Source organism: Camelus bactrianus, chromosome 8, assembly GCF_048773025.1.
Source record: "Camelus bactrianus isolate YW-2024 breed Bactrian camel chromosome 8, ASM4877302v1, whole genome shotgun sequence".
Classification (NCBI taxonomy): Eukaryota; Metazoa; Chordata; class Mammalia; order Artiodactyla; family Camelidae; genus Camelus; species Camelus bactrianus.
Genome location: NC_133546.1, coordinates 70,356,948 through 70,383,431, shown reverse-complemented (window position 1 = coordinate 70,383,431; position 26,484 = coordinate 70,356,948). Strand labels below are relative to the sequence as shown.

Here is a 26,484-nt window from a genome sequence, read left to right as displayed (position 1 = left end):
GTAATACACTGGGTGGGTGATACGACCAACTCTCTCTAAATATACCAGAGGTCCTGTTTTTGTAGGAACTAGAAAAACCAGGACATTTGAGTTTCAATCCTTATAGGATGTCTTGAGAAAGTAATGCCAAATACCTCATTCCCTAACAGCAGCACACTCCACCCTTCTTCCTCCAGTGACTTTTTATTGTGGACCAACACTGCTACGCACTGAGGAAACTTGACTTCTTCACGTCTGTAATTTACCATTCTTTACCCTAACTGGTAATGCTTGTGCTAGCTTTTTCAGGTAAGTTGTCATTTCCTCAACAGTTCATTTGAGGGGGAAAAAAAAAAAACATTGAAAAAAAATCACACCTTAAGTAAGAACAAAAAAATAGAGAATTATTTCTGTATTCATAGGCTTAGTAAGAAAATTTTCCATCAATGTGGTATTTGCAAAACAGAAATGGTTTCTCTCAGTTTGGAAGATTTTTAGATGGGTCCATGAGTCAGTGATACAGATCTTCCAGCCAACAAAAAAATACAAAATTTGAAAAATACAAATACTTAAAAAGCTTTCCTATTTCAGGTTACAAACTTGTAAGAACTGCTATTTCTTGAAAAGAACTATGCTTTTGAAATACTGAAAGAAAGCTAATGTGTTTTCAAGTTTCTTCAAAACAAGCCTGGAATAGCTCAATATGACTACTTAAAAATCTACACTATGACCATAGCTATGCTTTTGCCCCAAATCCAAATATAAGTATCATCATAAAGCACATATTAAGAAATTTCAAATCTTTAATCAGGGAGATATTTTATTATGTGAAATGTATTAATTATATCACAATGACCCAAGTTTACTATGGCAATGTCTCCTCAAACTTGAGAAGCTCTAAAAAGCAAATTTCAAAACTCCAGTGCCATTGACAGATGTATCATAGGTTTAGTTTTCCTTAAAAAAAGAAAAAAAAAGTGCACTTAAATAAAATTCTGAGAAATCAAAACAAGACTTGATAAAATATAATGTCCACACGTTCTCGGGGAAAATGTAACTGATTCACTTGAAAGTGAAACTGGTCACCTAAAAATGTATACTACAGCAGTACTACAAGCTTCATATACCATATATACTGTCTTCCCTTTTTCTATTATTCTTTCCACATGGATTAAAAAAGAGGTGGAGTATGGATCAAACAGCTAACATAATTACTCTCCCAATTTTCTGCTCTGTCCTTGAAATTTTGCCTACCAATATGCAAAAATCTATGGAAAAGACTATAACCTGGAGGTTAAATATTTCACTAAGATAATTAAAGTGTCGAGTTTAGCTCTGGATCAATTAATTGGACCAAAATAAACAGAAAAGTTCAGAAATATTTTTGGTGTGTTCTCCTACTGTGATATGTTCATCACAAAACTTAAAATCCTACTATAATTTAAACCTGTTCATCACAAAACTTAAAATCCTACTATAATTTAAACCTGATTTAAAATTTAATCATAATTCTAATATTTTTGGCATAACCCAAAATGTATTCTTAGAAAGTTTTCAAGTTTCTTCAAAGTAAGCCAGAGGCAACACTATGAACTTCTGTTCTTCGCAAATTCATGTCACAAATTCACTAACAACGGGCCCTCAAGTTCTACAAAGTGCTTCCTCTAAGTAACAATCTAGACTATGTTACTATAAAAGTGTATATACTAAGATAAAATGATTCTATTTCACGGAAATATTACATCATTATTTTTGTCACTAACAATCCAATCTGCAGAGATTAAATTTAAACTTTTAAGAAAAACCAGAATCACTTACTCTAAGAGAAAATTCCCTTCTCAGAAGAAGGCTTCTTCTTTGAGTATTAAAGCTCCATTATGCTAAGGAAATATTTTTGTTTTTAAATTTCATCCAATAAACAAACCTTCTACAACTAGGCAAGTAAGTGTAATATAAACTAAAGATACAAAAGTCACCTGGAAAGGTAGGGAAGCACTAGAAACTACGAAGCAGGTAATATGAAGACTAAGACTTCCTCCTTCCAAAATGCCAACTGGCGTGTGTTTAAAAGAGGTTCAAAGGCCACTTAAAAAGAGCATTAAATAGTCTGATTTTTAAAATAATGAATATACCTTTGCTGTAAGGGCTGAATCAGGAAAATAAGTGGAAGCACAATGTGCATATGAGACAGTCAATACCCAGTCTTTAGGGTATGTGCAGAAGCTGCTTATGGTCAAATACTACATTTGGCCATGCCACAAACAAATCCTTATTTAAAAATATAATTTCCAACTGGAAGAACATTCAGGAAGCTAACCTCAGTTGCAACACATGTAAAATGTTGAAGAGTTATAAAAGTTTTACAGTAGTAAATTTGTCAAAAGTGCTAAAAAAAAAAAAAAAAAAAAAAAAGGCCACATCAACAAATAGCTTTCAGTGTAGCTAGTGCATGAGATCGAAGAAATGGATGAAAATTATTTCCAGATATGTCCTTCCTAATAAATTCATATTCTTACACATAGATTAATCTAGGAAAATTACATGCTGCATAACAGGTTCACCTTTTAAATAAACTCAGTGTATACAAGCAGAATGCATCAAAGAAGGACAAAGGCTAGTCAATATTTAAAGAAAAAAACAATCACTTAGGCTTCTTTATTCACAAAATTGAAGTAATTTTTCAATGTGAAATGTTGCTTCCAAAATTGAGTGTTTCCAATGTTATTATATATTATTCGTATCAATTACACAGGGTAAACTTAAGATCCCTACACATCTAATATTTTAAGTCATGTTCTAGACTGGGGCAAAGAAACTAAACTGTAGGTTTTATGCAGTAGATCCAAAAGGTGGCATCAGGTAAAAAAACAATGGAACTTAACACTTAATCTTCATTTTAGGAAGACATCTGCTGATGTTAGTGAAGTGATAATCATTAAAAAGCCTGGGCAAACTCCTGAGACCAGGCCATCACGTTTATCTCCAAAAAAGCTACCTTATGACGTACTTAACATGGCTTCCAACTCTAGACCAAAGTTTCATTTTAGAAACTCATTCAGTTTAAGGCTATTTCATTACTCTGACCATGTCAGTGTGATTTTTAGAAGATTCTGGCGAAAAAAAAAAAAGGGGGGGGACTCGTTTAAAGGATCACTTATAAGGACCATCCAGTCCTTAATTTTTACAGGCCTGAAAATTAGCAGGCCCACTTTAGAGTATCTGAGTAAAGTGTTTTAAACAAAAAAGCTTTCTAAAGACCACAAAAGTGAGAGCAAATGTAGCACTATATTCAAACAAGTCAGTTTTTTAAAACTGGAATATGCTGTTAAAAAAGTAGCCACTGACACTAAAAACAGGCCATGGACTGAATCACAAATGAAGAAATCCTTTGACATAAAAGTAATTTTTTACAGAATAGCCTCAAGAACTCCCAACCACCACCTTTCACACCAAAATAATATATTACACCACACTGTACTATACTGTCCCTCCCTAAAGAGTTTGATTTTTATGTAATCTAATTATGCTGGGAAGTCATTCTAACATTTACTTTCATGAGTAAAGATAATACTACAATGTGCAAGCTACAACGTTCTTTTATCATATCAATGTTGATAGAAGTTCCAACAGCAATCTGAACACTTGAACAGGATAATCTTGTAGCTGGAAACTCCACTTCAACTCTTGTTCGCCTTTTCTTAAAAAGTTAGCAAATAAAAAACACATGGGGGGCAGAGAAGGTAGCAGTATCATAAAACTATAAAACACTGAATCCTTAGGTAAGTGCTGAAGGGCAGTACTATGAAATCTTTTTAAAAGATCAGAAATCACAAGAAATTCAAATCACTAAAACAATCAGAAATGAAATACATGTTTTACCCCATCCCATGTTACATACAAAATCCACCTGGGTAATTTAACAGTTGTTTTAGCTATCAAATTTCATTCTAAGGTCAAGTTTGATAGTTATGAAGTAGTGGTATTAAGTGACAATAGGTGTGCTTCATTTAAAAAAATATATATAGAGAATTTTCATTATGACCTTCACACTTTATTACTAGTTCTTAAGCCAAACAAATTATTATTTAACTTACAGACCAAAAGCACTGTAACAATTTTCTGATTATTTTTTTTTTTAAAGATGCAATGACTAAATTACACTCTCTAACTGGTTACAATGACAAAACATTTCCATATATGCCAGCTGCTGGTCAGACCATGGTGTTTTAAAATGTTCTAGGATGATGTATCTGTAAATTTAGTGGCTCCATCTTTCTATCACTTATCCAGGACTGATGAGGGGTTTTTGTTTCTGCAAAAGTCTTCGCATGCTAAATAATCTCTTTCTATAAAAAGTTCTCACACTAACACCACCCTAAAGAAAGCAATTTGTCTTCAATGTACACATCACACATACACACACACACACACCTGTTGCCATGCGGTTTTTTGCAAAACCCACACTGCTTGCTGGGAGTCCACATATATTTGCTTTCAAATGAAGAGCTATGATCTGAGCCTTCCCTTTTTATGGTAGCTATGTTGTCTGGAATGAACAATGGTGGCTCATCCAAAGAAAAACTTCTGCTGCTTCTTCTCTGGCGAGGTTGTAGGTTCTTCTCTGGTTTTTTAAATTTCAGTTTATCCTCTTCCTTAAAATGTTCGATACTACCTGCATGCTCAAGCTCCTCCTTCATATGACTATTGGTTCTCCCCGCTGGAGTGGGCTGCTGGGGCTTGTGGCACTGTTTCTGGCTGGAATGCAATAAATGACCAGTTTGTGCAGGATGATGAGGTTCTTTAGTGCAACCAGGGTGACCATGAGGCTTATCACTGAAAGAGTGAGTTAAGGGTTTTGAAATCTGAACTAAATTTTGATCCTGTGATGTCTTTTTGAATATAGAATGAGCTTGATTTTTCACAGATTTAACCCCAGAACTGCAACTCTGGATCTTTGAATCCTTATCAACTTGTTTTTTTCTCACTTTGACAGGCCTTTGAAAATTCTGCTTAGATTCAGACTCATCAGCGTTTCGCTTCACACTTTTGACACTGACTTTAGCTTTGTTATGCATTAATTCATGCTTTGTTACAACAATTTTTTTCTGAGTATCTGTGGTCATGTTTTGCTTAGAATGCATTACCTGTTTTGTATGTTTGGATTTTACGTTTTTTGACTCTAAGCAAGAAACACTGCTTGACTGGCTGTCTCTGTCGTCCTGAAGGCTTGTCTCAGGAGACTCCATTTTAATACTTCCAACAATATTCAACTGGTTTGAATTCTGGTCAGGTGCATCACAAATAGCATTATCTAAAATACTACTTTCTGATTCAAAAGCACTAGTATTAACCACCTCTAAGTTTGATTTATTAAATTCAGTGCCCTCCAACTGCTGATCATTAGACTCTGTGTCTTTGTAATAACTCAATGGTTCTATTTCATTTCCATGAAGGGAGTTCTTAGCTTTGTCAGCAACTTCCACAGTATTCTTCAATTCCAAATTACACTCATGTACTTCATCCACAGCACTAGACAAACCTACAAGGCTGTTTTCTGTCTTATTTGGGTTTGCACAAGCAGCATCACCAGAAAAAGCAGCAGAAGACACAGGTTCCTCAATAATGTGGTCATCTTCAGGGGGTAATTTTACTGTCTCCTCTGATTCTTGTTCACCATCTCCCTTTGCCTTCATTTCTTCAACAACAGTCTCATCCATTTTACTTGAAATGGAATCATTCTGTTCATGTTCTTCTTTATCTGAAAACTTAAACAATGGGCTACTAACAGTCGTAGTTTTACATTCCATCAGAGCTTCATTTTTCTTTTCTTCAATAGTAACACAAGTCTCTGAAAGGAGTGGACAATTTAACTCATGAGATGGCACATTTGCTCCTCCCTGATTATTACACTTGTGCTCAGAATCTAATCCAGCTTCATCTTTCATTTCTAGACAAGACGACACTGCTACTTCGGTTTGTGCACTATGTCGGCTGCTCCTCCTGCTCTCTTTATGGTGCTCAGGTTTTGGTGATGAATCAACTTCTTCCTTTAAATGACACCTTTCTGGTTGTTTCACCCCTGCTTTAGGGGCAGATACAGTCTTCCCAGATGCTTTTTTTGTGCTATTTAAAGGTGCTGCATTTGAACGCTTGGCAATAGTGCTTTGTCGCAAACTTCTTACTTGTTCTATCACAAAGGAAAAAAAAAAAATAAAAATAACTTAGCTGTTTTGTCATGTATTTTTATTTCAGTGCAATTTAGAATATATCGCATCTTTATTCTGAGCTATAAAATGTATTTGCTCACTTCAATGAAAATGTACTAAACACTTACTCATGATGATGATTTTTTTTAATATACATAAATTTTATACTTATCAAAGTTCTATCAATTCTGGGGCAGGAAAAAAACCTCTAAAATTCAGACTGATACTATACTTTACAATAAGACAGAAATGTTTTCATCAAATTTCCTTTCTATAAAAGTAAATTGGGAGTAAAATCAATAAAATAGGGTTCCCTTATATTAATACCCATCTTAAAGCAAGACTGTCATTCAGTTTTAATATTAAATATTGTCAAATATATAAAACCAAACAAATTCAGGTGCCAATAAAATCTGTACTAAATCGTCTATCACAAACAGGACCTGTGTGAGTTTCAAAGCACAGCCTCAAAAGGATTCTAATGCCTTTATGAATGTGCTTCCCTCCTATCTCCATTTTAGCATTCAAGCTATTCCCAACAGAAGGAACAAAGTGGAGACTAAAGTGCTAAACACAGGTCAACAAAAAGAGTAACTGTAAACAAAAAGATTTAAACCTAGAAAATATATCATAAGGGAAAATGAATAACGTACAAAAATAATTTAATAAAGCTTCCCACTTTTAACAATGCTCCTAACAAAGAATCCACTAAATGAGATTTTCCTCCTTTCCCTAACTGGATGCATCCCCCAAGGGAAGGAGGAGCACAAAGTGAAAAGAAATTGGAAAGAGAGTTAAATAATTCACTAAGTAGAAAAACAACCCACAAACTGAAATACAAAATAGTAAGCTATATCCAAGCCTATGCATATCCAACACCTCTGAATCAATCAACTCTGCATGAAAACTGAACACCACCAATTGATACTAAAAGAAAAAGTCTCCTTCCTTTCTATGTAAAACTCGACTATGTGCCAATATATAGAACATTTCCCTAATTTGTCATATATCACTGAACTGCGAGACCCTTACAGAAGGTACCATTCTCATTTGTCTCTAACAGTCCTAGGAGGTGCTTGTGGTCCTAACACTCAAAAGTGTCCCAGTTTAGACAATTATATGGTCATCCTAATCTCAGAGACTCTTTCTAATTCCCTCAGGACTTGGCACAATATGCGGTCGGCAGGTAGGTACCCAACAACTTACAAAAATTACTTGGTGGATTATGTACTATTTATCACAGGCTCAGATATATAACATTTTTAAACAACTAAAATTTTAATGGTTGGTTATCAATATTTAGATGATTTTAAAGCTTTGAAAACAGTTTACAGTAGTCAAAATTCAACTATATTTACCTGTTTTGAAATAAAGTAAATGAAGAACTTTTTAACACCTATTACCTAAGTGGCTGACAAATGAATAGCACATTCAACTGTGAAGGTATTCAAATAAAAAACTGTTTTCCAATAGTAATGCATTTATTGAGCTAAGTATAAAGTTACTTTTTCTCCTCTAAATATAAACCGTCTTAGTCTGAAGCCTGGCTGCATAGGCCAAATATTATCATTATTTGTCTATGATGGTCATTCTATTCTTTTCATTTCTCAAAGTCACAAATATATATCAAAAAACTGATTTCAAAAACTGATTAAAAATTAAAGTTTAGGAAAAGATGGTGAATACATGCACATAAGTTAATCTACTTCTCAAAACCCCACAATTAAAGCTATACAAAAGGAAAGGAAGAACAGGAGAGAAGGTGACAGTGACAAGTTTGGCAGCCAAACAAGAGATGATCAAGAAATAACTGATGCAGGAGATCTAAGAAAAGATAAACACTAATCTGGCAGCGTTCGTCGAACCAATACCATTAATACCTCAGAAAGCTTAGGAACTGGTGACCCCAGCTGATTCTAAAGTAGGGATGAAGGCAGGTGGTTAAAAAGATGATAAGTTGAAAGTTGTTTAAAAAGCAATTAGACCCCAAGCTCCCTCCCCTCTACTCCATCTGTTGGACAACTGCCCTTCTCTGGTCCTAATCCAAGACTAGAGGCTTATTCTCTGGAGAGTGTAAGAAGACAGTTTCTAGACTAAGGAACATCAGGCATAGCTAAGACTGGCACTTAAGTACACAGAAATTTGTGAGATTATGTGAATTTGTATATACTGAAAGCTGAGATGCCACCATGAGCTTCCCTCAAGGGTTCCCATAATATGCTAGCAATCTAATGAGCCTGCATTCTAGCAACAGGGATTCCTCAAAAAAATAACACAACCAGATTACCAAATAGTGATGCTCATAGTTGACAAAACCCAGCTCACACACTTAAAAGGTTCCACACAGTTTTAGTTCCCTACTCTTAAACATGACCAACTAATCAAACATCAGACATTTTAGGAAAAGTCTCTTAACATGAAAGACGAAGCAAAAAAAAAGGGGGGGGGGAGTAAAAGCACTTTAAAACACCGTTAAGTGCCTTATGAAAGACAAAAGATCTTGCATCCATGAAACAAGACCAGAATGTTACAAAAAGGACTATTCCCAAAACAAAACAAAACAAAAAGGACATTCAGAAGTTAGAAATGCAAAATTTGATGAAAAAGTTGAAGGATAAACATGAGAAAATTTCCGCAAGCAGAGGAAAAAGACAAGGAGGGGGGAAGTAGGCAAGATAAAGAAAATAGAAAAGTCAGTCCGTGCTATCTAACATGTGAATGGGACTTAGAGAAATCAAGAGCTGAGAAAATAAAAAGGCAAATAATCAATGAAATAATTCAAGAGATTTTCCCAGAACTGAATTAACAGTTTTCAAACTAAAAAGACCTAAGTACCCAGCTCAATACATGAAATACATCTACACCAAGATACATTATCAGAAATATCAAAACACTAGAGTTAAAGATCCCACAAACTTCCCAAAGAAAATAGGTAACATACCAAAAAAATTTAAGTCTTTTAAAAACGGAATCAAAATAAACTTCTCAACACCACTGAAGTTAGAAGACAATGGAACAACACTTACAAATTTCTGAAGAAAAACAATTTCCATCCTTGAATTCTATGTTCAATCAGACCATGATTCCAATGAGAGAACAGATTAAATATATTTGCAAGCATATGAAGTTTAAGTATATATATCCATGTTCCTTTTTTTCACAAAACTACTACAAGAAGTGTGTCACCACCAGAAAAAAGAAAATAGGACTGCAATACAGAACAGAATCCTCAGAAGAATGGTAAAGGGAGATCTCTGGCCCACACCCAGGCAGCAGGCTCACTGATGACTAACACCAGTGCACACAGGAGCAGATCAGAAGGCTTTAAGAGATACTTCCTCAATAAAATGAAAATGACAGAATATCAGATATGGACAAATATCTCTAGAAAAGACTCAGACAACTGGCAGAGTAGTTAGGGTGTAACTACTGATAAACAGACTGAAAACTGCGTATACAAATACACAAAACTGTAAGCAAATGAACAACAAAGTCAATTATTAAGTCATAAAGACAAAAAGTTGTAAGGTAAAAGTAACTATAGCTAATTACATGGATCGTCATTAACAGCATACTAAGTCACAATAATGTTAAGTAATTACTACTGATCTTACAAAATTATGTATTAGAAAGATGGAAAAATGTACTTTTGTATGATGGGGGAACAAGGGGAGAAAAGAATGCTAAATTCACCATCCAGAGTAGGAAATCAATAAATACTTATCCATATCAGAATAATCAAGAAGTAGCAATATACATGTGTTACTCAGAGACATGAAAGTATGTTATCAAAAAATTAATAAAACCCGATGAAAGAGTTAAGCGTAGTCTCCTCTGGGGAAAGGGGAAACAGGTGGTAGGATGGTATTAGAAACTTACTGACCTAGACAACTCTTCAAACTACTGTGAATGTGTAACCTCAATAAAGAATTTTAAAAAGTATACCCACAAATGGATATAATCTCAAAACTGATTATCAAAATGCTCACATTAGCAGCAAACACCGAGAGAACATGATCCACCCTCAGCAAGTCTGCTGCCTATCACATCTGCCCCTACACCTGATTTTCTCACTAGTCTTTGGAAGAATTACCTTGTGCCATTAATCGAGGTGATTTTCTTGGTGATCGCACTGAATTTTCTTCTACTTTGTCCCTCAAATTCCTGTTAGGTAAAATCAGTTCTTCTTCATCAATGGTATCATTGCCACTTTCTTTAACAACTCCTTCATCCATAATATCGTCAAGACCAACAACTAGAAAAAAACAAAAAACAAAAAAATTAATTTTTAAAAATATTGGTGATGTTAAACATTTAAAGGCAGTACAGAAAACACTGTGAGACAGTTTAATGCAGTACTAAGCAGTCCTGAAACTCTAGGTCTATTCCTAAAATGTGATAATGCCACTACCAAGCCCCCAACTCAGTCTCACAAACTTCTATTTTCTGAGATAAGCAGTCAAAGAGAAGATGAGCTGTAATTCTTCTTGATTCAACTTCCACTATCACTCACTCTCACTCATCACTCATGTACCTTGGTGAACATCATAAGCAACTATACCTGGAGTACTCAATTATCTCAATTTTGGTTAAAGTGGTACAAAAAAGAGTGTAATACCCTGAAAAGTTTGTGATTCTAGGTTCATGCTAGACCCAAAAGATTCTAATTCTAACTGTATACTGTTCCTTAAAGACTTTATGCTACATGTGTGAGAGTAATATAGATATACTTTTGAGTTGTAGCAAACACACACACACACACACACACACACACACACAAAGAAATGAAAAACATAATATAACTTCTCCCTCCCCCAAATGCTAGGGAAAATGACAGGTGTTTAATATAACTATATAATTAAATTACCTTCCCCTAGTCAAAAGAGAGAGAGAGTCATTCACTTAATGGCAAGGGAGGGGGCGTGGAAAAGGACTGGGGGACACTGAAGAAAATACGAACACAGTATGTATATTATCAATGGGCTTATTTCTGTATATAACAAGTATCACTTAAGTAGCTGACATACAGCAATTCTAAATGTGCAGTTGTATGAAATCTTGTAAAAAGGAATATGATTATTTAGATCAAAAGGCCTAGATTCAAGTCTCTAATAAAACACTCAAATAAAACCTGACCACGTCCCCTAACTTCTCTATCGGTTTCTTTACCTCTAAAATGAGAATAACAATACCTGTCCTACCTACCTCACAGGCTGTTGTGAGGATCAAGTGGGATGATGTGTGAGAACTCACTCTGTAAACTTTAGAGCACTATACAAATGTTAGTTATTATCTTCATCCTAGGGGTTAGAAGGAACCTCAAGAAGTTATCTAGTCCTCATCTTTGTATCCAAGGAGAATTTCATTTAAGAGTTCAACAAGATAGTGGTCTATCCTAAAATTTAAAGAGAACAAAATTCTTCATAAATATACTTTCAAATGGTACAATCTTTTTGAAGAGCAATTTGACAACAAACAGAATCATGAAACTGCTTATATACTTTGACCAGTAAATTATAAAACATAGAAGAGAAATAAATTATGAGAAAAATGCTGGCTAGAGAACACAGTGTGATCCTTGTTAGTAACAAACAAATGAAATGTTGTGTATGTACATTTAGACAAACAAACAAAAAAAGGAATAGCAGGAAATAGGTGAAAATTGTAACAGTTATTCTATAAAAGAATGCACTTTTCCCCTATTTTCCGTATTTCCTGCTATATGCATGTGTTACTCTCAAAAATAGAGTCCATGCTTTTAATCACTATGCTATATGCACTAAAAGTTTAGTGAAGAATATAGTTTAGGACAAGTCACCAGGGCTCATTTACTATATAACTAGGAGGAACAGGTGAGGAGTTCAGTTAGAAGGCTACTGCACCATGATGGAACACTTATGTGGCCACATACACATTCTCAAAGAATTATCTTACTGCATTTCCTAGCAGCATCTGACATAGCTGACCCCTTTCCCCTTCTTGAATCCCCTTCTCCTCACTTAGTTTCTGAACATCACACCCTCCTACTTCACTAGCTACTACTTCTCAGTTTTTATAGAGCCTCCTCTTCTTGAAGATGTCCACACACTGGAAGACTTAAAGAGTTCAGTCCTCTCACCTCTCTTCTTTATCTACACTCATTCATCCCCAAATGACCCCATTCAGTCCATCTATACTCGCAGGACTCCCAAAGTTATCTCCTCCAGCCCCACGCTCACCTCTGACCACTGGAGGAGTATAACTGACATGTACACCAGGTTGTCTAACAGGTATCTCAAACGTAACATACAGCAAAGAAATACTGACTCCACCATGCCCCCTCCCCACAGAAAAGCTGCCCCTCCTAAGATCTTCCCAGTAATGGAACCTCCACTCACCCAGCTGCAAGCCTAAAAACTCTAAACTATCCCTCACTCCTCTCTCCTCATGCCCCACACCCAAGCAAACAGCTCATCCTGCTGGCTCTCTCTATAGAACCTATCACTCATCTGATCACCATTTATCACCTCCAGAGCTAACATCCTACTCCAAATCACCATCATCTCTTGTCAAGACTTTAAGTCTCCTGCTGTCTGAGGTTCCTCTATAGCCACCCCTCTGCGCACACACCCCCTCACCTCAAACACAGAATGTACTCTCCACACAGTCATAACTGTGATTCTTCCAAAATATGAAGTCATACCATGTTGCTGTTCTTCTGTCAAGATCCTCCAAACCCTTACCAACACACTTAGGTTTTTATGCTCAAAACCCTAGCCAGGGCCTCCATGGTCTTAAGAAGACCAACTTCTCTGACTCAGACTCCGACCACTCTGACCCGCTGTGCTCCAGTCACACTGGTCTGTCTCTCCAGAACACAGGAGAGCAAAAGGCCATGTCAAGGTGGTTTTACTTGATACTTCCTCTGCCTCTCCTCCCAGATATCCACATGGCTCACTCTATGGCTTCATTCAGGCTTCACTCAAATACCACCTTCCCACAGAAACCTTTCCTAAGTGTCTTATCCAAAAACAGCACATTCTCCCACTACTGCCTACTGACCCTTAGCATAACCTATCCTTTAAAATGTGTTTCACTACCCGATGAAATATTTAACTGTTTATTAACTATCTGCTCCACCAGAACGTAATCTCTATGATTCAGGGACTTTGTTTCTTATTCACTGCTGAAACACCAGAACCTAGAATAATAACCTGGTATATAGCAGATACTCCAGAAACATATGCTAAATTAGGGGAAAGAAAGGACCAGGAACATTTAAACTTTGATGCCCTAGAGAGAGATGTTTCCATTAACAAGAGAGAGAAGTTAAAACAAATTTGAAAGTCAGGTATGAATATCTAAACGACACGAAGAAGAGAGCAAACAAAAAAAGCATCAAGGTAATACAACATCACAAAAGAAGGGTAAGGAGAATTTCAGGAAATCGGGATCAGGAAGGTTAACTGCTGCAGAGAGAACAAAGGAAGGAGGAAAAATCCACTAATTTGACAAATGGAAGCAGAAGACCGGATGACAAGAGGTTAAAAAGTGAGTAAGTGAAGAATCACAACAACAGTCTCTCATTTTTAAGAAATTTAATGGTAAAAGATAGGAAAGGAGGGCAATCAGCTGAAGGAAGTTACATGGACAGAAAGATTTTTTTCCTGTATAAATGATAGAAAAGGGGGTGGGGAAGGAATGATACAAAGGGAGAGAGAATGGGCAAAAGATGGAAGTGGAGAGGGGAAAGGCAAGAAGGGGAAAAGCAAGAGATGTTAGCACCTTTGTATGTGCTGGAAATAACTACAGAAGGTAAGTGATACCTTGGGGTCCCATCATCTTAAATCCTCTCAAATCAACAACCTACAATTAGAATACTTAAGACTACATTTGAGATGTTTCTCAGAAGTGAGATTTCCAAGAATACACCCTTTTTTGTATTGCTGCTCCTCCTGGCAATGTTTCCTTCATCTCAAAAAGTCCACCTTTACATTAATCAAGCTCTACATTGTCTCCAACATTTCCAGGGCTACCATGCAGAAGTGGGTCCCCAACGACTAAAGCACCTACTTAAATCTCTCAGTGCCTCAGATTTTCTATAAAATGGAGATCATGCTAGCGGTCAAGGGTCACTGTGATGATTAAATTAGTCTGTGTAAAAATACCTTGGAACAGTACCTGGCACTTAGCCCTATACTGTTAACTTTTGTTTCAGTCTCCCCCATTGTGTACCCCACTATCAAAAATTATGTATTCTTTTCCCCTTACTTTTCCCCCTCAATTCCCCTCAAAAATAATCAATCATTAAAAAAGATACTTGAAATTCCTTTCTTCTAATCCATGTATCTGATTAAAGTAACTAACAGTATGGAATAAATAATCTCTGGCAAAACCCTCTCAATTAGGTATTTGTGTTTTAAAGAGTTTAAAACAACTGCTTCTGCTAAGAAAATGAATAAAGGAGAATATGTGTTCTTTCCAAAAACACTGCCTATTCTCAGGGACCTCCCACATCTTCCCCTCCCACTGCCACAAGGCAACTAAGATTTACTATTTGATATCCAACTTTTAAAAAGCGGCCATTCCTACTTAATATGTTCATTTTAAAAAGGAATTTGGGGTTATCAAAAAAATGCAGTAACCTAAATTCTTTAGGAGGCAAGTGTATAGCACTGCCGTGCAGAAAAATACTATGTTTTTTCCTCCCTCCCACACTGCAGAATTAGGTGTCATTCTCATTCTGAAATTCTGGCATAAAAATCTATAATCATACTCAAAACCTCCTTGAGCCTGAATTTAGATCACATTAAAATTCCTCCCATCCCCACCCACAAATGGCCCTAATTAAATCTGCCGAGTCAAGTCTATGTGAAGTCCTCCTGACACTAATACTACTTTCCTCCAGGCTATATAATTCAAATCTATCTTTTTGAAAAGAGGAGGTAAATGAGATTAAAAAAGGAATAAAACCAAACCATTTGAAGTTAAATTCATTGACTTTCTCAACAGCTGGTATTAGCTTAAATCACTTTACCCCGTACAAAAGGGAGAGCCATAATACAGTAGGGGACTCTTTATATTTGACTTGCTTCATGCTCACAGCGCAAAGGTCAAACTCGACTACTTCTAGGACACTTACTTCAACTCTATTATGAAAACTGGCACTAAACATCAGACTTGAGGGGAAAAAACTAAAGAGCATGATCTCTTTGCAGTGTCACAGCAAGAAAGGTTAGGTATCTATTTTACAGGGCTTCTGATCTGAAGGAGAATAAGAAATTACAGATACATCCTCCTAACAGAGCCCCCAAAGCTTCCTCGTATAACACTGCAGAAGACCACCGCCCAGCCTCTACCTGGCCTCCCTTCAGTGAAACTTCTTTCCTTTATGGATGATTCACACATTCATTCCCAAGAGGCTACGGCATAATATACATCATCAAGTTGTGTGTTACACACAATTAGCCATTTGGGGGTGAAGACATCATTTTAGATATTATTAGTATGTTTCTTATCTGAAAAATACAAATAATGCTACTATTTTTTCCTCTTAAATTTCTCCCTTACAATAAATTTTAAAACACAGGTTTACTGAGTCAAAGAAGGCAAATGTATGTATTTTACCATTTTTTAGTATCTCATCATATGGCTTTCCATAAAGATTCTAAACAATTTACAGTGCAAAAAGCTTCATATTAAGTTTCAATAAGAACTCACTAGCACTGAGTTTTAGATTCTTTTCTGTTTTGTTTTGGGAGGGAGAGGTAATTAGGTTCATCACTTTATATTCAGAGGAGGTACTGGGGATTGAACCCTGGACCTCATGCTTGCTAAGCATGCTCTCTACCACTTGAGCTATACCCTCCCCCAAGCTTCAAACACTTTTAAAAGAAACATGGTTGCTAAAAAAAGCCTGACATATATACTGCTTTTCTGTATTTCTTAGCTTTGTCTACTCTCCTACTCAGGCCTAATGTGTTTCTCTCTGAATAATTTATATGAATTCTTTATGTAATCTCTGAGTTACCTATTTGATCAAGTATTTTTCCCTTGTCTACCTTATTTTAGTATTATCTAGTGTCAATCTTAAGTTAATTTTTCTCCTGAATGCTGTCTTCAGTTACTCCAACACTATTAAATTATCCATCCTTTCTGCTGTAATTTAACACATTTTCAAGTCTTACATTTAAGCATGCAAAATATTTCACCTTTTGCCAAACTTCATACTTTGGGAAAAACTGATTATTATTTCACAGAAAGGGGGTTTTCTATCAAGTAAGTCTAAAAGAAAGACACTAGGTTAAAGAAAATTAAAACTGTCTTCACTGTCTTCACTGCAGATCTTCAGAGACTTCAGCATGCTAAGTATGAGGGAAAGAACTGCACCCTGCAAGACTGTTCTCCAAGCTTTATAGCCTCACACACACCAAATACATACACCAAAAAGCTTTATTTCAGAAAAGAGCTTAGGTATCTATTTCTCCTTCTTCTTATTCACACTTTCTAATCCAACTCACACTAAAAATCTTTTATTAAAAAGAATTTTCCTAAAAAAAGTGTAATAAGTGTGTGACTGCCTAAAAAAAGCCTGAAAGGTATCCATGCAGAAAGAATTAGTATCACTATACTACTTTTTAAAGCTTTTCTTTTTAATCAAAGTTATACATGCACATGGTTTTTAAGAGCTGTCTCCAGTTCTACAGTTTATTAACAAAAATATTAATGTTCAGCACCTACTTCCCCTCCACTTCCACCACTGAACCTCAATTCTTCATGGGGAAAATGTAGAAATTATCACCCTTCATTGAAAGGCTGCTGTGAAAACTGAATAAACTATCATAGTTTCTTACACTCTGCGTGATATGCAAATAATAAGATCTTGAATAAACAATAGCCATTGTTAGTGTATCCTGGCAGATTTCTTCAAACAATTTTCTACAGCCCTAAGTGCCCTTTATTTGAACCCTTCCCAAATGCCAAAATAATTTCTCCTATTGGCAAGATGATTCTGTCAAGCTACTACAAAAATGAGATGGTAATCATTCCCCAAACTTTTAACATTTTAATTCTATCCTAAAATACCATAAATTATGTACCTTTAAGGTAATGCTTTCAAAAATATTTATTGAGCACCTACTGTCACACACTGGCCTACATTATTACAGAATTCTCAAAACAAATGACCTAGTTTCGTGTTTGTTTGTTTATATAAAGGGGGGGAATTTACACAGACTGAAATACACTAAAGATACACAGCAACCAAATAAATATATTGACCTATTTCAATTCCAATTCAAACTGTAAAAAAAAAAAAATCAAAAGGTTGAAGGAACTGGGTAAATAACTGAAACTAAGCTGACTGCATATGTGGCAATATTAAGAACTATCTTTAATGGTTTTAGGCTGGATAATACTAGTGTGGCTTTAAAAAAGCTGAAGAAACTTAGAGATACATGCTAGAATATTACAGATGAAATGACATGATTTCTGCGCTATGCTTCAAAATAATTTTGAGGGAATAAGGAGAAGTGAACAGGATATAAATGGAAAAGCCAACTATTAACTGCTTAAGTTAAGTAAAAGGTGGATGAAGGTTCATACTATTCTCACTGCTTTGTTTGATGTTTTCCATAAAACAAAAATTTTTTTTAAAAACTGTTTCAAAGAAGCTTCATTTCAACAAGGGTGAGACAAATAAACAAGATACAGCATGTTAGATGAAATGAATATGAATAAAAGAAAAGAGTAACACGGAGTATGAAGAAGGGAACAAACGGTGGTTTGTAATTTTAACAGAATGGCCAAGGAAAGCCAGAGATACAGGGACTGGTTGTTTACTGCACAAGAGCTTCTGTAGAAAGGAGCACACTGTGCAGGCAAGTAAGGAGCATGAAGATGACAACGCTGAGATGGACATTTCAGCAAAAGCCTACAAGTTGAGGGAGTGGCTTTCTAGTTAGAAGGCAATCAAATACCTAGACCCTGAGGCAGGATCCTGCTTAGGATGTGAAAACAGAATGGGAGCAGGTCTATGTGGCTACATTAGGGGAAAAGGGGGAGAAGAGTAGATAGATACAGAAGTTCGGAGGCAAACTAAGGTCAGTCTTGTAGGTCATGAGGATTTAGCTCTTCTCTCTGTGTGAAATGGGAAGTTATCAGAGCACTACGAACACAAGGGTAATATGATCTAATTTTTAAAAGATTACTCTTGGTGCTCTTTTGAGAGTAGACTATAGAGAATCCCCAAGGGCAGAAGCAGGGAAACCACTTACAGGCTAACACGATAATCCAGGTGAGAAATGGTAATAGCTAAACTATAGCGGAAGTGAAGACAGTGAGATGTGCAAGTAGCCAGATTCGGGATGGATATATGCTGAAAATAAAGCCAAAAGGATTTGTTAATCAATTTAACAAGCAACATGAAAGAAAACGGTAAGTAAAGGGTGACTTCAAAGTTTTTTGCCTGAGTGACTCAAAAGAAGCTGTCATTAATAGAGATGAGGGAGACTGTAGGGATAAGTGGTGTAAGAGGAAGCGGGGGCGAGGAAGTAGGTTATCAAGAGTTCAGCTTTAGACAGCAAGTTTAAAATGTCCAAGGGCCATCCAAAGAAGGAAACAAGGTATCTGGAATACACATATTTGAGAGTTGAATTAAACAACTCTGAACCCTAAAATACTCTGGTGCTTAGAAGTCAGGAAGACGAAGAGGAGTATCAGAAGAAACTGAGAGGAAGAGACACAAGGTAAGAGAATAACCAGGGTGGTAAACCAAAGGTCAGATCTGGTAGAGTGACTGACTGCTATCCAGTGCAGCTGGTGAGAGCAAAATCAGAATCTGGAGGAGAGATACTGGGGACAGAGAACACTAAAATTCTTTCTAGGAGTTTGCTGTAAACAGAGCAAAAAGAACAAGGCAATACAAATATACTAATGAATAAATATAAAAGATGATGTGTGGTTAACACTGAAATTCTAACTGTAAGGACTTTGACAGAGTGTACTCTTTCAGACTTCTTTTCAATTCTACCAAGCATGATAAAAAGCAGAGTGGATATTCCATCATGTTAACTACAAATCACACCCATGGAAAACAGAATAGAAACCTAATCACAGAATATGAAAATCTAATTTCATAAATAACCTAAATATGTACCAAATTATAGGATATAAGGGCTAAAAATGTACCAAAGGCTTTTTTTTAAACAACCAGGCAACATTATTATGAAATTAAGGAAAATATCAAAATAAACATAACTAATTTTCAACTGAATTAGCTCCACCACACTCCTAAAAACAAGCACAGAGAAGAGGCACTTGGCCACTCATTGGCCACTGTTAATACAAACTTGAGTGTTTAGGGGGTACTGGGGTACTTAGTTGCTTAAGGATTTGCTTCTTGGTTGTTCACATTTTATTTTTATTTCTTAGCTTTTTCCTCTCCTGGTGGGACAGCATATGGGGAAATCACTGTCTCAGTTCATTTACATATTCTACCAATTACAGACTCACTTGGGTGAAAAACTAAATATAAATGTAATCATGTAAACACAACCTGAGGTGATACTACAGTTGACCCTTGAACAACATAAACTGTTGGAGTCCACTTACATGTAGATTTTTTTCAATAGTAAATACTCTAGTAGCACATGATCCATAGTCGATTGACGTGGACGTGAAGCTGCAGACGTGGAGGGATTGCAGACAAGACAAAACCTCTTATACAGAAGGCAGACTGTAAGTTATCCTCAGATTTCTGACTGCACTGCGGGCTGGCATCCCTAACTGCACTGCTCAAGGGTCAACTGTAGAACTATTTATTAACAAGGGATTACTTGAATCTGACAAAAAGATTGACTAATCACCACTTAAATTAATGTATACTTTTCCTTAGCTATTTCTCTACTTGGAATGTATTTCCCTTACCCAGGAACCCAGGATCTTCAAAAGGCTGGCCTCTACATGTCTCTAAGCATTCTGCTTGCCACCCTTAGTGTAACCTGCACAGACCTGCCCTGACCAGCCCAACTGAAATGTACCACAGCCTCCCCTACCAAGCAAACCACCAGACATTCTCTATCGCCTTACACTCCATCTGCAAGCTCCACGAGGAAGGGGACTTTATTTGTCTCAAATACAACTATACCCTCCAGCACTGGAAACAGACTGTCACATGATGGGTATGCAATAAATGTTTATTAAATGAACAAACAGTTCTAAACATGTTTCGTCAAAGCAGATCATTATACCTTACAATTGTGGAATCAGAGGTAAGCTGCTGATGCCTGGAATGCTATTCAAAGAGAGTGTTACCATAAGACAGGAATGGTAGAAAAAAATGCGACTAACCCTTTTACAATATGGACCTTACCATTATTTATTGAATTTCACAATGAATGAATTAGGTCCTAACTAAGCACTTTGTTCTGTAACATTTTGTTTGCTTTTACTCAAATATAAGAGAAAACCAGAGACAAATGAGGCCAAGCAAACAGTTCTTAGAGGATTACATATTTTTCAGTAAGACTTAAACATTTAACATCCCTAATCTGTAGCAGCCCAGAAGAAGGTTTTTAATGGTATTATATACAGCATTAAGTAGAATATAAACTTCATGAGGACAGCAATTTGTCACTGCTTTCTAATATATCCATAGTTCTTACAGCAGCAACTGGAACATACTTAGGACTGGGTGTTCAGTTCTAAGCACAGCTTGAATGAAAAAACATGTCAATGTATACAAAAAATTCAAAGTTCTCAAATTTTTATTTCAAGAGATTAGAACCTCCTTGATAAACTAGACTCCAATCAGGAAGTTACCTTTAGCAAACAAAAGAAACAGAATAACAAACCTCAACTCCATCACAGTAGTGTACATCAACTCCTTGCTACAAACTCAGAGTATCTAAGAATGCTAATAGTTTAAAAACACAGATTAGAAGGAAGTATCCCGACATAGAACAACCAAACAACAACAAAGCTACCTGCTCAGAAAGACACAATCAGTAGGCCTTTTTTTTGGGGGGGGGGGGATGTGCATCAGAATTAAAGCCTATCTAGAAGTACCACTGATAAAGTCTATCTAAAAGGAACTTTGATCAAGTATATTAGAGAGAGATTGAAGACATAACCTTAGTTGTATCAAAAAGCATAAAATACCTAGGAATAAATTTAACAAAGGAGGTGAATGATCTGTACTCTGAAAACTGTAAAGTACTGATGAAAGAAACTGAACATACAAATAAGTGGAAAGACATTTCATGCTCAGAGATTGGAAGAATTAATGTTGTTAAAATACCCAACATGACCCAAAGCAATCTACAAATTCAGTGCAATGCCTAACAATATTTAAATGGATTTTTCACAGAAACAGAACAGACAGTTCTAAGTTGTATGGAATCACAAAAGACCTGAATAGCCAAAACAGTCTTAAGAACAAAGCTGGAAGTACCATGCTCCCTGTTTCAAACTATTACTTCTCTAAACAGCATGCTCCAAGGCATGCAGAGGCCAGCCTTTTGAATATTTCAAATATTACAAAGCTATAGCAATCAAAACAGAATATAGATGAATGGAACAGAACAGAGAGCCCAGGGAATAAACCCATGCATATAGGGTCAATTAATATACAACAACAGAGCCAAGGATATACAATGGGAGTAGTCTCTTCAATAAATTGTGTTGGGAAAAATGGATAGCTACATGTAAAATAATGAAACTAGACCACTCTCTTACACCATACACAAAAATTAACATAAAATGAATTAAACATGAACATAAGACATAAAACCATAAAAGTCCTAGAAGAAAACAAAGATGGTAAGCTCCTTGATATTGGTCTTGACAGTAAGTTTTTGGATTTGACATCGAAAGGAAAGGCAACAAAAATAAACAAAGTGTGAGTACATCAAACTAAAAAGCTTCTGCACAACAAAGGAAACCATTAAACCAAAGTGAAAAGGCAATAAACAGAGGTGGAGAAAATATTTGCATATCATGTAACTGGTAAGAGGTTAATATCCAAAATACATAAAGAACTCACACAATTCAACAGAAAAATAAACCAAACAGTCCAGTTAAAAAATGAGTGAGGAGAGGCATTTTTCCAAAGACATACAAATAAATGGCCAACAAGTATATGAAAAGGTACTCAACACCTCGAATCACCAGGGGAAAAGCCACAGTGAGGCATCACATCACACCTGTCAGGATGGCTATCTTCAAAGACAGGAGATAACAAGTGCAGGCAAGAATGTGGAGAAAAGAGAGCCCTTGTGCACCGTTGGTGGGAATGTAAATTGTTGCAGTCACTATGGAAAACAGAAGAGAAGTTCCTCAAAATGTCAGAAATACCATACAATCCAGCAATTTCACTCCTGAGTATATATCCAAAGGAGATGAAAACATGATACGGAAGAGAGACCTGCATTCCCATTTTCACTGCAGCATTAGTCACAGCAGCCAAGATACAGAAACAACCTAATCAATCAATGGAGGACCGGACAAAGATGTGGTATACACACACAACGGAACGTTATTCAGACATGACAAAGAAATTCTGCCACTCAGTATTACATGATGGACTCTACAGGCATTACAGTAAGTGAAATAAGCCAGACAGAGAAAGACAAATACTACATGTATCACTTATACATGGAATTGAAAAAAAGTCAAATTTAGAGAAAAAGAGAGTAAAAAGGTGACTAATAGGGATGCGGGAAATAAGGAGAGGCTGAGGTTGGTAAAAGGGTACAAACTTTCAGCTATAAAATGAATAAAGTCTGCGGATCTAATGTAAAACATGGTGACTATAGTTGCTACCACTGTATTATATCATTGAAATTTGCAAAAACATTGGAACTTAAATATTCTCACACACACACAAAAAAGATGAATATATGAGGTGATGGCTGTATTAATTAACTAAATGGGGGAAATCCTTTCACAATGTATTTCAAACCACCACAACATACACTTTAAATATCTTACAATTTTATGTCACTTATATCTCAATAAAGCTGAAATCTTTTAAAAAACGATAGAAAAAGTGTCAACTCTACAATAAATTTAGAACACATAATTGTCACAATTTGGAAAACAAAGTAAGATTTTCTAATAAACATAAACATACTGGATAAACTTAAATATACCTAGCTAAGAGTCTCAATGAGTAATAAATGAATTAATATTTAATATCTTTAGCCTTAAGCAACCATATATAGTAAAATGTACCCCGTTCTATTCTATTAACGTAGGTTTAGAAGTCAGTAAAGACTTTGTTATCTTCAGTAGTCCCTCTGGGCTCCTGTGAGCAGTGCGGACTGGGTGATCCTTCATCAAGTTCATTGTAGTTAATAAGATTCTAATTCTAGAGCCCTTTCTAAGGAAAATCAAATAGCAGACCTCAGAGAAAAACTGCTTTACTAAGGTTTATTTCTGCCTTATGTTACATATACACACAACTTTACTCTTAAGTATGCACCCCTTACTTTTATTTCACATATTTCTAATAATCTCAATTTCCTGGCCTCTCAATTAGATGAACAGAATATATTAGATATTTGAGAAAGATACACTAATAGGTCCAAATAATTATTTTAAAAAGGAGAAATAAATCATTAAAAAATTTTTTCCAAGTGTATTTGTCTCAAGTCCAATTAATGTAGCGACCAAAAGCCCTACTTACTAAAACAGTACCTAAGGATATCGCTAATAATGAAAGATAGTAATTTATTTCCTAAGACAATTTCAGCAACAGTTAAAAGTTAAATTACATTTGCCATACCATTTCTTTTTTAGTTTGTTTCATTTTGGGGGGCTGGGATTAGGCCTGTTTATTTCTAATGGAGGCACTGGGGACTGAACCAGGACCTTGTGCATGCTAGGCAGGCACTCTACCACTGAACTATACCCTCCCCTTCACCATACCGTTTTTAAAAAGGAAGAGCTATCTAATACATTTTAGAAAATGACCCATCCAAAACTTAAAATAAAAAAATGGTTTTAAAATTACCTGTTTCTTGGGAAATAACTATTTTCCCAAAACATCACATAAATATTTCTATATTAAACCAGCATTGCTTGTCCATTAGTTAAGGTCATTTGACAACTCTCCTGAGACCAGTGTGTATCAAACTTGACTTAAAGCATCTCTATCAGTATTAAACCTTTAACCTAGGAAAAACTTTCTACCAAACCCTAACAACAGATCAGCTAACCAAACTGACATCAGATGCACTTTTTGTGAAGTTACATATCAGTAAGTCTTTCATGAAGAAATTGTACAGATGACCCTTGGACAACTCTGGGGTCAGGGGTGGCCTTCTGTGCAGACAAAAATCCACCCATAACTTACAGCCAACCCTCTGCAGCCGCCACTTCACATAAGCAAGCCATGCAGTACTGAAGTATTTACTACAGAAAAAATCCACATGTAAGTGGACCCCCACAGTTCAAACCCTTGTTGTTCAAGGGTCAATTATACACATAAAATTGGAAAATATGGTTCTGAGGCCAAAATTAAAATATTTAATCTAAGAATGAAGAAAAGAAATTAGTAAGTACTTTAAGAAACACTCTGCCTGTGTAACAATGGCAGTATTCATTCTCCTTATAAAAACTTACACAATTAGACATCAACACACACTTTCAAAAGTACTCCATCTCACGGGTTACACCTGGGATGATTTAAGCATAAAAAAGAAAAAGAAGTGTAACATAATGTATTTTTAAAATCCGTGAACTCATTATGACAACCGAAATAGTATCTGCCACTAAACTAAAAAAAAGTAATTTGCCACTTCTGGCAATCGATGTGATCACTTCACCAACTCCTTACTTTGGAAATTGGTAATCAAATGTTAATTACTTCCCTTTAACCTGCCTCCGCAGCAGGAACTGTAATTTAGAGTAACCAGGTAATAAAGGAACAACTTTTCTTCACCAGAAGAATGCCAACAAATAAATGTAAAAAAGACAGAATTAGAAAATCATCACTTTGCTACAACTGGCTCCACAAAGTATCATTGATGGATACACAAAACCATTAAATACTAACGAGGAACTAAATATTCCCATGCTGCAAAGTTATACCTCTACAGATTACCTGCTAATTCAAGTGTCTAGGAAGGAGAGTTTTGGTTGCTGCCACCTTAACCCAGCCATCTAATGTAACATCAAAACCAAATATTGTTAAGACTTCTAATGTGATGTAATATTAACTACATAGTTTCACCCATGAAGGAGTCCTGCCAAAATATGTTTAATCTGAATCTAATCAAGCTTATTTTAAACCTCACTTCCAATTTATAGGAAATTAAAGAAATAGAACAAGCCAACTGACAGCATGCACACACACCAAATAAATAAGTAAATATCCCATAACTTGGGACAATCTTAAGAATCTCTTCAAAATCTCTTCAAAAAGTCAGTATCCTCTGAAAAAGGGGTGGGAGGCCTCAGAAGTTAAAGCCAATACTAGATCCCTGACTGCATCTCAATTTGATCAAACCAAATGAAAACGGTATGTTGGGGACAAATGGCAAATTTGAAAATGGACAGGTATTAGATTTTAGGAAACTTTTTTTTTAGGTGTGGTTATGGCATTGTTATGTAAAAATCCTTTTTTGGGAGATACATGATGAAGAAGTTAAACTAATTAGGTGGAAGGATTGGATGAACTGGTAAATTGATAAATGGATGCAGCAAACACAGCAAAACATGAATAGCTAAATATTGGTGATGGGTAAATGGGTGTATATCCCACCATTCTTTGTTTCAGTATGTTTTAAGTTTTCAAAATACAAAGTTGAATTTTTAGAGAAAAAAAGCTCAAAATAAAGTATATCCTTGGTCAGGTATCTAAACAGCATTTTTTAATTTACAGACCGTTTTGTTCCAAAACAGATTTAAAGTGGCCTTAAAAAAGATACACAATACAAGGTAATATTTTAAAAGAAAAAAAAAGCAAGCAAAAGAAAACTATGGGTAAGAAACAAGATGAAGTCAAGGATAGTGTCAGTACCCAGAATGAGTTACAAATATTTACACTGTACCAGGAGTTCCCCAATTTTAATGAAGCTTAAAAGTCAGTTTGTCAGGCATTTAGCAAACCAGCAAAAAATATGAAAAAATGGCCATTATATATTTTAAAAGTACTGCCTTTAAATAAAATCCCATTTTCAATAGACATCCTTACAGCAGCTTCCATTAGACTTTAAGTATATAGTGAACAGGTGGTCTCCTAAGGATGTATATATACCTAAAGGGTGCATAATCAATCTGTGTCCAGGAAGAAAATATCACTTTGTATATTGTTCCC

General features: G+C 35.7%; 1 protein-coding gene across 3 annotated transcripts in view; it reads right to left on the bottom strand.

The window, feature by feature from the left end:
* Positions 1-26,484, bottom strand: part of PHF3 (PHD finger protein 3) — a 72,427-nt gene that overhangs the window by 20,629 nt on the left and 25,314 nt on the right. For 2 of the 3 annotated variants that reach the window (XM_074368740.1, XM_074368741.1), the window contains 2 exons: positions 10,279-10,440; positions 4,411-6,166 (listed from right to left, as the gene is read on the bottom strand). In XM_074368740.1, the coding sequence (XP_074224841.1) occupies positions 4,411-6,166; positions 10,279-10,440 (1,918 nt within the window). Of the gene's footprint in view, positions 1-4,410; positions 6,167-10,278; positions 10,441-11,390; positions 11,563-26,484 lie in introns of those variants that run through there. The other variant, XM_045504930.2, reaches the window with a different exon arrangement.